The 15,033-nt window shown below is 53.0% G+C and overlaps 1 protein-coding gene across 1 annotated transcript; it reads right to left on the reverse strand.

The window, feature by feature from the left end:
* Positions 1-120: 120 nt before the first annotated feature.
* LOC137776154 (calcium release-activated calcium channel protein 1) lies at positions 121-14,389 on the reverse strand. The gene is made up of 2 exons (XM_068562392.1): positions 13,830-14,389; positions 121-1,131 (listed from the first exon to the last, which is right to left on the reverse strand). Exons 1-2 carry the CDS (start codon positions 14,130-14,132, stop codon positions 523-525), a joined length of 912 nt encoding a protein of 303 aa, XP_068418493.1. The 5' UTR covers positions 14,133-14,389; the 3' UTR covers positions 121-522.
* Positions 14,390-15,033: the final 644 nt, after the last annotated feature.

Genomic DNA, 15,033 nt, shown 5'->3' on the forward strand with positions numbered 1-15,033 from the left:
GGTAGGTTTGAAATTTCCCAAAATGTTGAAAAAATTTTTTTTGTTTAGAGGCTCACCTATTGGGGCACCAGGAGAAATACCAGGCAGTCCAGACCCAACAAATACAGACACAAGAGGAGGTGTCCCTTATGAGTATATTTCTGTGTTCGCACACGCACACACACGCACACAATCGACACTGAACGGGGAGGGGGGTCAAGACGGAAAGGACAAGAGGCATCCAGGTGGCACTGGCACAGGGGAGGAGGAGGGACAAAGGGAGCGTTTGTCCCCTCTCTGGCTCCCACCGGTGGCTTCCGAACAGGAGGTGAACCTGGAGCTGGAAGAACAGGAAGTGCTTATTCTCTTAGAGGAAAGTTTCAAAGTGCAGTAATTTCTCTTTAAAAAAGGCCTCTTCCCTCCACTCTCTGCCCCCTGACAAAAGCCCAGCCCCCTACACAGGCTGTCCTTGAGGCTGGGCCAGGACAAGGTCGTGGGGAAGGGCGTAAGGCCAAAGCTCCGAAGTGCCCAGCCCAGGAGGGCTTAGGCATAGTGGCTGCCGGGGGTCAGGGGGTGGTCCCCTCTGTGGTCCAGCTGGTCCTGCAGGCGGGCAAACTCGGCCAGCTCATTGAGCTCCTGGAACTGTCGGTCCGTCTTATGGCTGACCAGTGAGCGGTAGAAGTGGACGGCAAAGACGATGAAGATGAGGCCGAAGGGGACCATGATGGTGGTGGAGGCGATGGCGGCGGCCTGGCCTGGGGTGATGCCGCCGGTGCTGCCGCTGACGTTGGCGGCCGCGCCGCTGGCCGGGGGCTTGCTGGTGGGCCGCGCCTGACCCGGCTGTTTCTTGAGAGGCAAGAACTTGACCCAGCAGAGCAGCACGACCTCAGCCAGGAACAGCAGCGTGCCGATGACAGTGGAGAAGGCCCAGGCCAGCTCGATGTGGCGGTGCATGCGCTCGTGGGGAGACTCTTTGACCGAGTTGAGGTTGTGCACGTTGCTCACCGCCTCGATATTGGGCAGGATGCAGGTGCTGATCATGAGTGCAAACAGGTGCACGGCCACCAGCACCGTGGTGCAGGCGCTGAAGGCGATAAGCAGCCCCGGCGGGTAGTCGTGGTCAGCGTCCAGCTGCACCTCCACCATCGCCACCTGGGGTTGGGGGGGAGGAAGAGGTGGGCTAAGTGACAGGATAGTCATGGCTCAGAAGCTCTCCTCCCATCAAGCTCTGGGACCCTGGGTAAGTCACTTGGCCTCTCTGAGCCTCAGTGTCCGTATCTGTATAATGGGGATTATAAGACCCACCCACTTAGGGTTGAGAAGTGGCAGAAAGTACTGGTAGAGAGCGCAGGCTTGGAGCCCGGGCTGCCTGGATTTGAATCCCAGTTCTGCCACTCACGAGCTATGTGTCCTTGGGAAAGTCACTGAACCTCTCTGTGCCTCAACTCTCCTATTTGTAAAGTAGGGATATCGTATCAGTTCATAGGATTATTTTAACAATTAAATGAGAGCTCCTGGTAGATGGCAAACACCTCCCAAATAGTAATCATCACAAATGGTTAAAATGGTAAGTTTTATGTAAATTTCACTATGACAGAAAAAGTTTACATGAATGAAAAAAGGCTCCCTCCCTGTTGGCACCACACTCCCAATTCCCAAGCAGAGGTTTCTTTTTGAAAATTATTCTATTTTTAAAAATAAATTTATTTTATTTATTTTTGGCTGTGTTGGGTCTTCGTTGCTGCACACAGGCTTTCTCTAGTTGCAGCGAGCAGGGGCTACTCTTCATTGTGGTGCATGGGCTTCTCATTGCGGTGGCTTCTCTTGTTGCCGAGCACGGGCTCTAGGCACGCGGGCTTCAGTAGTTGCAGCACGCGGGCTCAGTAGCTGTGGTGCATGGGCTTAGTTGCTCCACAGCATGTGGGATCTTCCTGGACCAGGGCTCGAACCCGTGTCCCCTGCATTGGCAGGCGGATTCTTAACCACTGCGCCACCACAGAAGTCCCAAGCAGAGGTTTCCTCACGCCCTGCTCTGGGGACAAGGAGAGGGGTGGGGTGAAGGGATGAAGGCCCTCCCAGGTCATGCCCAGGCCCTTTCTGAGAACACAGTGCACCAACCAAGAAGGAATTAAGAGAGGCTTCCCAGAAGAGATGGGCTCTGGCTGGGTGCTGCGGTGCAGTCGGCAAGCCCCAGGGCTGATGCACTAGCTGCTCCCCAGTTCCTGGAGACCTGTGGATCCGGGGTCACCAGGGGCATGCTCCAGGCCGGCCACCCACCTCCTCTCACCTGGGCCTTGCAAATCACCCCCATGTGAAGAAGCCAGCTCATCAGATATGGGCCGGGAGAAGCGGGCAGTGGGCACACTGCCAGGGTCTGCCTGCCGAGGCTGGAGGGAGTGGGGAAGCAAGTGCCAATGGCAACAGCATTAAGGAGAATGACCCTTCATAAAGGGTTCGCTGTGTGTGCCAGGCTCAGAAGGGGGAGGCCTGATGCTGAAATGTACCCACGAGCCCCACACCTGCCCCGACCCCTCCTTACTCCTGGGGAGCGGGTGGGCTCCTTCCTTCCCAGCTTTCTTGTTTGTAATGCCTGGCCCTGTTTGCCTTCATTTCTTGTACCTCCACAGCCTTCCTAGGCCTGGAAAGGCAGTGTAGGGCAGTGGTTAGGAGCACGGGCTCTGGAGCCAGGCTGCCTGCTTTGAGCCCTGACTGCTCTGCCCTTTATTAGTCTGTGAGGCTCTGGCAAGTTCCTTCAAATTTCTGGGCCTAAGTTTCCTTATCTGTAAAAAACAGAATATTGCAGGACTTCCCTGGGGGTCCAGTGGGTACGACTCCGCACTCCCAATGCAGGGGGCCCAGGTTTGATCCCTGGTCAGGGAACTAGATCCCGCATGCCGCAACTAAGACCCGGAGCAGCCAAAATTAATCAATTAATTAATTAATAATTAAAAAATAGAAAATTGGGGGAATTCCCTGGCAGTCCAGTGGTTAGGACAAGGTGCTTTCACTGCTGGGGCCCAGGTTCAATCCCTAGTTGGGGAACTAAGATCCCACAAGTTGCGCGGTGTGGCCAAAAAAAAAAAAAAGACTGGTACATAACTCAGAGAGTTGTGAGGACTGAGTTAATCCCACATCAAATACTTAGTGCCTAGCACAGAGTAAACCCTCAAAAAAAGAGGCTTTACTATTATTATTGTTATTCAGTTTAAAAACCTCACCCTCAATCCCAGTGTCTTGATATGAAACCCTCTGGGTTTCTATCCTCCTGTCCAGCCTGAGAACACCAAAGCCAAATTGGCAGCCCTGGGTTTTGGCTCCAGAAACACCCCTGCTTCCCTGGGTGACCTTGGTCAAGACCTTCCCTGTTGTCTCTGAAAAAGGAGGGTATGTGGCAAAATTAAGGTCACCGTCTAGAGCTGATTTGGGGTTGGACAGTTTGAGAATTTGGTGAAAATACTGGATACTCCTTAAGACAGCCAGGTATATACAGTCATATGACTTTGCAGACAATTTCCACAGGAGTCACAGACTTTTGTCTTAGAATTCCCACAACTGATGATTGTATAAACTTTTCATCCCAGGAGTTTGTAAAATGTTTCAAGCCCATATAAATCTGGGGCAGTGCCATGAGGATTTTGACCATTTTTAGGATCACTCACTGGTGGCCTAAGGCCAATGCTGAGATTGCTTAGCACATGCGGGTGAGGGATGCAGGGCAGCAGGGCAGGCCACCAGGGCACGGCAGGTTAAGGGCTGCACCCCGGGCTCCCTGGTCTCTGTCCTCAGACCTGACCACACTGGAAAAGTGGGGCACCTCCGGCAGGGCGTACCTCCTGCCACATCCCCACCCCCAGCACTTCCTCTTCCTGTTTTGGCCTGCTGCCCCGGAACCTGAAACTGGAGAAGGGACCAGCAGGAGAGTCTGTTGCTTGGCTGCCTCAGGTCCACTGGCTACTGATTCACTCACCTGAAATGTCCGGACCCATTAGGCGCACCAGGCCCTGAGCTGGGTGCTGGGGGTCTATACGGCGGCAGGGGGAACGACACACACATATACAGGTAACCAATCTGTTCCCTTAAGCCTGGTATCTCTACCTCTACAGAGCCATTAAGAGTGAACTGGCTCCTCCACTTACAAAGCTGGTGACCTCTCTATGCCACAGGTTCTACATCTATAAAATAGGGGCTGTTATGAGGATTCAACAGATTAATGAATACAAAGCCCTTAGCACAAGACCTGGCATATATATATATATATATATATATATATATATATGCTTAATAAAGTGTAAAGTGTCAATGATTACTAGCAACACTATTATTACTTTTTTACAAATGAGGAAACTGAGGCTCTGTGCAAAGGGGTAATAGCATTTTCCTCACACCTGCTACTACAGACTGAATGTCTGTAAACCCTCTAAATTCATATTTTAAATCCTAACCCCCAAGGTGATGGTGTGAGGAGGTAGGGCCTTTGGGGGTGACTGTGTCATGGGGGTGGTGCCCTAGTGCCCTTATAGGAGAGTCACCCCCAGCAGAGACCCCCTCACCACTCCTGCCAGGTGAGGACAGTAGTCAGTGTCTATGAATCAGGAAGCCAGCCCCTCACCAGACACTGAATCTGCTGGCACCTTGACCTTGGACTTCTAGTCTCCAGAACTGTGAGAAATAAACATCTGTTGTTTATAAGCCACCCAGTCTGTGGTATTCTGTTATAGCAGCCCAGACAGACTAAGACAATCACTGAGGGGATTAAATGAGGTCTTGACATGGGTTTTAACAAAGGGCCAGCCCCCAGAAGGTACTCAATAAATCTTAGTTAAAAAGAAAAACGCGGGGCTTAAAGTGGAAGACAAACAGCCCCTGCACGCCCTCAGCTGAGGCTGGTGAGAGCTGACCCCGTGTGCCCGTGTTCTGCTCCCTGGGGAGGGTGAGGGGCTCAGACCCCCACTCTGCGCCTGGCCTGCTCCAGCTCCAAACCCTGGGTACAAGGAGAATGTGTGCCCCACGGCACAGCTGGCAAGATGGCCACCTTGGCAGGACAGAGACCACCTTGCCGGACCCCCAGGCTCCAGAGCCGTACACACAGCTGTTGGGACACACCTGGCCTGGGGACACCAGAATTTCCCCCGAGGTCTTGGGCTGGTGGGGAGCCTGGGCAGCTCAGCCTGTGACGCTGGGCCTTCTGAGGAGAAGGAAGGGGCCTTGCCGTGCTCCGGAAGAAACCCCATCATCCTCGCCGGACCCTACGGTTCCTGGAACTTGGAGCACGCTGGCGGGCTGTGTGTGCCGTTCCCACATTGGGGACCAAGCTCAGTGTCCTGGGGCTGTGCAAACGAATGGCTGGCACAAATCATGGCTCCTCATGAAAACTGTTCACAGGAATAAAAACTACTGCTTTTTTCAGAATGTGTCCCACTTAGGAAACCTCCCCAAGGGCAGGGAGGGTAAACCCGGGGTGGGGGGGGCCTCTCGGAATCTGGCAGGCGACTCCCAGGGCCCCAGCTGAGTCCCAGAGAGATCAGATCAGATTGCAAGCAGCTTCGCAAGGTAAATATAGCCAGAGTGCTGTGCCGTTAACCTAAAATAAACAGCTCCCAGCCAGCCACGGGCCTGCTTAAACCTGGCCATGTGGGTCCTAAAGGGTGAGGAAGGGCAGAGGGATGGACAGCCCCACCTCACTCTGGTCCGCAGACCTCTGACACCACCACCCCACCACGGGGACACCAAACCTCAAGCACGAGCCAAGAAGAGGCTCCTGAGAAGGGTAGGGGCTCGCTGGCCTTGCTGGGTGTCTGCCCACCACGCCCAGATGCCAACCACTCTTCTCACTCCTGTCGGGCTCCATGGAGACCCCTGCCACCTGGCGCCGAGGCCAGGCCCTTCCAAGGCAGCCTTCCCATGCCTGGCCTGACCCAGGCGCCCAACAGCTGGAAGACACAACTCTCCTTTCCCAAGCCTGGGCTTCTCCTGTTCACTGGTGCCGCCAAGCCTCAGTCACCCTGGGTCACCCAGCGCTGCCTGAGCCTGCTGGCCCCCCCCTCCGATGCAAACTATCTATTAAGAGAGGATTGAGGGCTTATCCAGTAATTTGCAAACTCTTTTGACCACCACAGACCAGTATTCCAAAGGTTTCCATAAATAGACACATACCCATTTATAACAGAAACAAGCTTCCCCAAACAATAATTATCCTTAAAGCATGCTAATCCAGGCTCCTCTCACAACACGTGATGCATGCTGCTGCTTTCTATTTCATTCCACTCTTATTTCAAAAAAAAAAAAAAAAAAAAAAAACACACACACACACACACACAAAAAACCTGCTGGTTGCGACTCACTCAATGTCACAAGCCACTAACAGGTTGAACCTGCAGGTTGCGGGGAGGGGGTAGAGAACAGGCCTAGCCTTTCTCTTCATCTGGCTAATTTTGACGTCCTCAGGTTTTTACCTTCCAAGTCACCCCTGTTCCATGGCCTCCCAGGTGAGGACGGGGCCATTCATTCGTTCATGGACATTTTTTTTTTTTGGCTGCGCTGCATGGCTTAAGGGATCTTAGTTCCTCAACCAGGGATTGAACCTGTGCCCTCAGGAGTGAAAGTGCGGAGTCCTAACCACTGGACCGCCAGAGAATTCCCCTCACGGACAACTTTCATTGAGAACTTACTATGTGCCTTAAGGATCTTGTGGCTCCGCTGGAGAGAAAGCAGGAAGACAGCAGAATCCCTGCCCCAGCGAGGATGACAGGTACTAAACGTTTAGGCAAGTATTTTCAGACGGTGATAAGTGTCCCTCCACCAACGCTCCTCCACCACTGCACTTGCCAAACACGTTCTGAAGATGTAATGACACGTCTGGTTTCCTCCACTCTACTTCCCTGTTTCTCCAGCTTCCAGCACTGGGCCTTGTCCCTCTAGGGGCCTCAGTAAACGAATATTAAAGGCGAGACTTGACCTTCGGGTATTTCAGCCCAGGGTTTCTAAAGTGTCCAAAGACAATCCTATGTAATCCATTGGAAACCCTAACAACTCTCATGACATTCCTTTTTCAGCTCATCCTTTCAACTTTTCAATGTTGTATTTTTATGTACTTTTTTTGTTGTTGTTTTGATTTGTCTTAATGTACTTTTTTTTTTTTTTCTATCTGGCCGCACAGCTTGTGGGATCTTAGTTCCCCAACCAAGGATTGAACCCGTGCCCCTGCAGTGGAAGTGTGGAGTCTTAACCACTGGACCGCCAGGGAAGTCCCCTATGTACCTTTTAATACTCATGTTTTATTAGCACACATATCATTCATTACCATACATATATGTATACATATACACATAGTGTGCATACCTATGTATACATATACACATAGTGTGCGTACATATGTATACAAATACTGAGCCTAGTGTTGACAATATTTTGAGCGGGGTGTGCACTCAAAAAGTTTGGAGACCACTTAAATCAGGGGTCGCCAAACTGGCCTTCAGTGTACTTCTTTGCAAATAAAGTTTTACTGGCACACAGCCATGCCTACTCATTTATCTAAGGTCTGTGGCTGCTTTCGAGCTAAAATAGCAGAATTGAGTACCGGTTTCCCCCTATAATGCACCTCTGAAACCTTTTGTAAGGGGAAATGGACTAAAGGGATGGAGCAATTACCTTAGGAGACATCTTGCTAACAGACGCACAAATAAACCGAGATTAAAGCACAGATGCTCACAGACACAGCTCAAAGCTCTGGCGACTTGATGCAGAGATGCTGAGTGCGGTTCCCGGGAAAGGAGTTTGGTGGTGCCAGTCTCACCCCTCGGGGTGCCTGCTGCCTCTATAACGGCTCGCTGTAAACCAAATGCTGCATGCTATTTTCACTTTTTACCCTTTTTTGGTAAAAGTAAAAATTCTCTTTGGGTTTTTTCAGGTTGGTGAAAACAGGTACTAACGTAGGTCTTTCGTAAAAGCGAGGTGGCGTAAAGCGAACTTTCGAAAAGTAGGGGACACCTGTAGTTACCACTGAGACTGTGTGGCCCGCAAAGCTGAAAATATTTACTTTATAGAAAAAGTTGGTCCGTTCCTGGGTTAGACCAATGCTCCCAAAGAGGGCTGTCAAACCACAGTCCCAGAAGATTCTCCTCTGAAGAGTTTGTGGTTCCATCCGTTTCCTTTTTGTTTTTTTTGGCCACACCGCACAGCTTTCGGGATCTCAGTTCCCCGACCAGGGACTGAACCCACGCCGTTGGCAGTGAAAGCATGGAGTCCTAACCACTGGACTGCCAGGGAATTCCCGTGGTTCTATCAGCTTAAGGCATGCCTTCTGGGGAGCATATTAAAGGCCTCCCAGAAGAAGTTCCACCAGGGAGAAACTTGCTCTTGTTTAAACTTTCTCAGTTTCATTTCTCCAGGGAATCGCCTTCCCAACATTAATTACCACAGTGCCACCTTGGGAAGCCCTAGAGCTCTTCTTCATCAGCCCTGGACCCAGCAGAAATCAGCAGAGCTCAACACAGACCCTGGCTGAAAATTCCAGACACGTGCCACAGGCACTTGTGAAGTTTTCCAAAAGGCTTCTCAGCTAGGCAGGGAGTGCCTTCCCCTTGGAGCATTCAGCAAAATTCCATTTGTACACGGCCCAGAGTGCAGAACTGCACATCTGGAAGACTTCAAAGGCCCAGTTTTCAACTAACAACAAGGGAAACGGTGAGAGGGTGGTTGAGTAGAAAAGACTCCAAGTCAGACGGACCGGGGCTTGAACTCTACTAGCTGGGTGATCAGAACCTCTGTAAGCCTCTGCGGAGGCGACAGTACATATGTTTAAGAGCTGTTCTGAGGCTTAAGTAAGAATGAAAGAAAAGGGTCCAGGCTCTTGCCTGGTGTTCAGTAAATAGTAACATCTTCAACTTTATTCAAGAATGCATCATGGAACTCCTCTGCTCCAAAACCTTCCATGGCTCCCCATTGCCGATACCAGAGTTCAAACGTCTCAAACAGCAAGTCAAGGCCCTGCACCATCTAGTCTGGCTAGATTCATCTTCCTCTACTATCCCCAACACACCCTCAACTCCAGCCACACCACACTTTCTGCCTTTTCCTGGAGACCCTATAATTCCTCGCCTTAGTAACTTTGCTCCTAATACTTCCTCTGATAGAGGGTTCTTCCCCAAGTCCTAACTCTACCACCCTCAAGGCTTAGCTGGAATCACATTCTTCTAAATCAGTTAACCCTTATAAAAGAAGCCCTGGGAATTCCCTGGCGGTCCAGTGGTTAAGGTTCAGTGCTTTCACTGTCGTGGGCCCGGATTCAATTCCTGGTGGGGGAACTAGGATCCCACATGCCGCAGCATGGCCAAAAAAAAAAAAGCATTCCCAACATCATGGGAACAAGGGTGAGAGAGTTTCCATCATACCGGGACCAGGTACATTCTAAGTGCTTTGCAAATACAAATGAATCCTCACACCAAGCCTATGAGGTTGGTATTACTATTACCCCCACTTTACAGAAGAGGAAGCTGAGGCCCAGAGACATTAAGCAACTTCCCCAGGATCTCACAGTTATAAGTGGTAGAGCCAGGATTTGAACCCAAGTTGTGTGGCTCTAGAGTCCCTGTTCTTACTCTGCTCTACAATACGCGAGCCTCCCAGCTCTGTCCTCCCACCACTCTCTCTGGTGCTTCCTCTCCCGTAGCAGTGGGGCCACACCATGGTCACAGGGCCCCACAGCTTACCAGCCAGGTAACCTCAGACAAGTCATTCACTGGGGAACCACACCTACCCTCACTCCCCAGGCTGTGAAGATCACAAGAGATAGTACAAGGAGCATACTTAGTACAACGTCTAGCCTATTCCAAGAGCCCAATCAACAATGGCAATGATTACCATGAGTAACGAGCACCGGGACTTCCCTGGTGGGGCAGTGGTTAAGAATCTGCCTGCCAATGCAGGGGACAGGGGTTCGAGCCCTGGTCCGGGAAGATTCCACATGCCGCAAAACAACTAAGCCCGTGCGCCACAACTACTGAGCCTGCACTCTAGAGCCCAAGAGCCACAACTACTGAGCTAGCCCACAAGCGGCAACTACTGAAGCCTGCGTGCCTAGAGCCCGTGCTCCTCAACAACAGAAGCCACCGCAATGAGAAGCCCGCGCACCACAATGAAGAGTAGCCCCCGCTTGCTGCAACTAGAGAAAAGCCCGCGCGCAGCAACGAAGACCCAATGCAACCAAAAATAAAAAAATAAAATAAAGACTCTGCCTTCCAAAGCAGGGGACGCAGGTTCGATCCCTGGTTGGGGAACTAAGATCCCACATGCCGTGGGGCAACTAAGCCCGCACACCGAAACTACTGAGCACGCGGGCCACAACTAGAGAGAAGCCCACGTGCCGCAGTTGAGGATCCCACAAACCACAACTAAGACCCGATGCAGCAAAAATAAAATAAATAAATAAATAAATATTTAAAAAAAAAAAAAAAGTAATGCGCACCATAGGAGTAATTTTTTGTTGCTCATCTCCATGCCCCCTGAACTCGGAACATGTCACAGAGGCTCAATAATGTCTTATGATTTGAGCCCTTCCTTCCAACTCATTTTCAGAGAAATTCCAAGCAGCTTCTGAACCCACTCTGGAACCTGGGAACAAAAGGGTGCTGGCAGGTGGAGAACTCGAGGAGGCAGATAATCCAAAAGTAATTGATCCCAGGTCACAGAAAGCATTTTGTTTACCCTTCCCAATTATCTACTGCTTAGGCTAACGTTACAGGCTGCCCGCCCCAGCACACCACGATGGCTGCGTGTGCTCACCACGGCCCCAAGGGGACAGGGTCAGGCCGAGGCTGGCTGCCTCTTGCTGAGAGGTAAACTGAGGCACAGATGGCCCGAGTCATGGCACCCTCGGCTCAAGGAGCACTTGCAGGCTGCTTATCATGTGCTACATCCAGGGCCCCTGGTTAAGAGTCTGGATGCTGAGCCCAGACAAGGCCTGCTGTTTCTGGAAATGCCATCAGGAATGGGAATCTTGTCTGCAGACTAGAGAGGGTCCAGCTAAGGTGTACGTCATCAGATCCTGATAATTCCTCAATCCTTCATGGGCCCAGTGGGACCTTGTAATGGCTCCGCATGCAAGTCCATGGGAGAGCAGGGTATGTGCCTCCTTTGCACACATGAGAAAACTGGCCCCAAAGAGTAAAGCCACTGTCTGAGGTCCCATGGCCTATCTCCCCAGCGCATCAGGGCACCTGGCCAGGCCCTTCCACCCATGAAAGGGGAGTCTCTCCATCCCCTCCAGGCTCTTGGGAGACCCTCCCTGAATCTCACCTTGTGCGCAGGTGAGTCTGGCATCCTCACCAACTCTCCCACCCTTGGAAATCAAAGGTCACGTCATGTCACTTCTTCTGGTTTTCCAGGTCTCTAGGAAGGAAGCCCTCTGGGGGCAGGAAGTTGGTTGTGCTGACTCACAGGCCACGGGAAAGTAGTCCAGGAAACCTGCTCACTCTAGCTTCCATGGCGCTTGGCTGCGTGGCACCCCTTCCTCTCCAAGTATCCTTCACGAGGCTGGGTGTCTTTGGTGGGAGCGGGGTGCGGGCAGACCCGCCCTGCTGAGCACCCGCTCTCCACCCCAACGCCATCTCTCCCATTCATTTCCAGATTCATGGCAAAGGCAGTCACTCTCCTGTAACTGCTTCCGCAGAACGGAGGCTGTCATGGGGTTTAGCCTTCCCTGCTGGCAGAATTTTGGGGATTTCATCAGTGGCGCCAGGAAGCCTTCTCCACCCCGACTGGGTAAAATAAAGGTCCCCAAGAAACAGCCTGGGTTGAGTCAAGGCCCACCAAGTGCCGCTGGCCGCCCCTGCTGCCTGACTTCCCCACACTGTTTTTAGCAAGAGGAAGAGGGAGGTGACATCTGATTAGAAGGCCCGGCTTCTAAGAGACGATTCAAGAAGGCAGGAAAGCTTCACCCATCAGCTCCTTACTTCTCCTGGAGTGGGAAGGGGCCTGGGCAGCTGTGAATTTATGACCCCAAGAAAAAGAGGAATAGGCATCTCACCATCTGAAACCCAGAGAGCTGCTGTGAAGAGCCGACACCCCCTGGTGTCACTCCCTTCCCCCTAACTGTAACATTTTATTTTGCTTAAGAGAAGTTTTTCTGCTCTATTTCTCGTTCCCTACAAGGCCTGCTCCTAACAGGTCCCTGGCAGGACATGGCTCAAAGCTCCATACACCACAAATGGCACAAGTGTCCAAGAGAGTTCTGGACGTCAGCCGTCCTGGGTTCAAATCCCGCTCCAGCAGGTGAGCTGTGTGGCCTCGGGAAAGTCCCATGACAAAACTACCTCAAAGGGTGGTCGAGGACTTAGTGCATAAGTTAGGGAACCTACACAGTGCCAAGCACCTAGTGGGTGCTTGGTTAAGTGTCAGCTATTCCTAGGATTTGGGGCTGATAGAACAGCATCCCTTCATATAGACCTAAATTAAAAGCTAGAGTGACACTTCTTACAAACACATACATTCTCTCCTCCCCTCTCAAAGGCTTCCTCGATTAAATACTTAGCTGATAGAACAGCATCCCTTCATATAGATCTAAATTAAAAGCTAGAGTGACACTTCTTACAAATGCACATTCTCTCCTCCCCTCTCAGTCTTCCTCGATTAAATTCTTAAAGTCAGAGAAACTTGAGTAGCAGCCTTCATTCACCAATTCAGAAACCGAGGCCCACATAGGGATTATTAGTCTGAGGCCGCACAGGCAGCAAGTGGCAGAGCCGGGAGAGCTCTTCCCCAACCTCAATCACCTGGCCTTTCCACCGTGGCCCCAGGGTGCTCTGGGAGCGCTAAGGGCTTCTAAAAAGTTCTTGCTCCCGTGTATCGCCCACTAGTTTGCGGAGCACAGGAAGAGTGCCAGACACGCTCCTTTCCCAATAAAACACGAAGGGTGCAGCCACTCCCTCCCTCAAGGCCAGGAGCTTACCTCACTCACTGGTGAGGCAAGAGTGCTCTGGGCTAAAAACCTTGGGGGTGGGGGAGCAGACCCCATTCATGCAGGCTGAGGTCACTGAAAGGTGATAATCAGGACTTGTTCTGTAGCTCCCTGCCCCGGGAGACTCCAAGATCACCAGCATGAAGGCATCCTCGGGGCCACTTCTCAGCCCAACTTGCAGCCTCACCTACCCCACTCCCCAGAGGCTGGTTCTCACTCCGACCCAGCCCGAATGGGGAGCGGAAACTAAGCCCACCGGCTACATCAAGAAAGAGCCCATTCAACGGGAACATGTCCCACGCTCCTCCCCCACACCCAGTGACTCAGTGGCAAGTTTCTGGAGAAGAAACTGAGGTGGGGAGCGGTTGTCAAACCCCCAGGCTGAGGCCTCGGAAAATGCCATAGGAGACAGGGTGTCGGGAAATCCCCTCTACTAGGTAATAAAAGAACCTGGCCCCAAGTGTGGGGGAAGTAGGGAGACGGCTCGGGGTCCTTGACCTCCCAACCTCCAGATACCTGCTTCCAAAGAGATCAGACCACGTTGTCTTTCCTTTCCCCCTGAACATATGTGGGAATGTCTTCTTACAGATCTACGTCGAGGATCCTGCTGTTTCTCCCTCCTTGCTGCATCAAGCTTGCCCATCTGAAGGTATCTGAGCCCCCCAACCCTGGACATGTGTATGATACACAGTCTCCCACATCGGGTGTCACTTGTCGCCCACCTCTCATGTCCAGCACCTCTGGACCCCTCCAGCGTCCACGACAGCTTTCTCCCAGCTCTTCCCTTCACCCCCAGCCCGCCTGGCCCGCCCAGCCAGCTCCCCTGTGGGCCCTGTCAGGGCTGCGGGCGACAGTGGCCAGACCTGAAAGGGGGCAGGGCAGGGTGGCCCGAGCTCACCATGGCGAAGCCGGAGAGCAGAGCCGAGGTCCGGCTGGAGGCTTTGAGCTTGGCGCGGCTCAAGTAGAGTTTGCGCCAGGACAGCGCCTGCATCGAGTGCTCGTTTAGGCTCATCACCGCCGAGTAACTCTGGCCGATCCAGTCCGGGTAGGTCACGGCGGGCGGCGGGGGCGACGGCGACCCCGGGGGCTCCCCGTCCCCGCTGCGGCGGCGGCTCCGGCGGCTGCCGCTGGTGGTGTTGCCGCAGCTGAGGGGAAGCTCGGGGCTGTTGCTGCTCGGGGGCGGGGCGGGCTCCGGATGCATGGAGCACGCTGAAAAGGCGCGGGCCGGCCCAGGCGCCTGCGAAGGCAGCGGCCCCCACCTCCCCGCACCTCCGCCTCCGCCTCCGCCTGAGGCAGCCGCCGCCTGGCCCCCTGCGCGGGTCCGGCCTGACCCGGCCGGCCGCCGAGGACGAGGAGGTCGAGGAAGCTACTACAGCACAAGCTCACAGGCCCGCCACGCCGCTTGCAAAAGCCCGGGGCTGCAGAGACGAGAGCCTGCGCCCGAGCCAGCGTCCCGGATCCCCGGGCCCTGGACCCCCGGCGCGCGCCACGATTGGCCGCCGCCGCGGGCTGATTTGCATGCGCCCCGCCCATGAGGAGGTGGGCGTGGCCTGCGCGAGTCAGGTGACTCGTCCCATCGGACGGTACCGCCCACAGTCTCTGGCCCCGGGCTGTCAGCGCCCGCGCCTCTTCCTGGAAGTGCCCCAGCACCCGGGCCTCACCGCTCTCCTGCTGCCGGCGCCTCCCATCTCCGCAGCTGCCCCAATGGCCCTTCTCCCAGAGCTCGAACTCCTGGGTGGCGCCTCCTGAAGCCCGTTTCCCCCTTGGAACAAGGTGACTCAAGGTCTGCAGAAAAAAAGAGCAGACTGTGATCTGGAGTTCATTCATTCTCTATTTATTGAGCACCTGCTGGGTGCCAACACTGTTCTGGGCACTGAGGGTAGGCTGGTGAACAAAATGGACAAAATCCCCTGCCTTCGTGGAGCTTACATTCTAGTGGCGGAGACACGCAAACACCGAGGAGTAAACTATAATAGTTTAGAAGGTGATACATGTATAGAAAAAAATAAAGCAGGGAAAGGGGGCACTGGTAGTGCGGGGGCTGCAATTTTAATTGAAAATGCTCTGGACAAGGCGTTTTGTTGTTGTTGTTGTTGTTTTAG

The sequence above is a fragment of the Eschrichtius robustus genome, chromosome 14, assembly GCF_028021215.1.
Source record: "Eschrichtius robustus isolate mEscRob2 chromosome 14, mEscRob2.pri, whole genome shotgun sequence".
Classification (NCBI taxonomy): Eukaryota; Metazoa; Chordata; class Mammalia; order Artiodactyla; family Eschrichtiidae; genus Eschrichtius; species Eschrichtius robustus.

Excerpts from the sequence above, each read along its gene's own strand:
- LOC137776154 (XM_068562392.1), bottom strand. The coding sequence starts at position 14,132 with ATGCATCCGGAGCCCGCCCCGCCCCCGAGCAGCAACAGCCCCGAGCTT. Across the intron at positions 1,132-13,829 it reads TGCTCTCCGGCTTCGCCATG|GTGGCGATGGTGGAGGTGCA; the intron begins GTGAGCTCGGGC and ends CCCCAACCCCAG.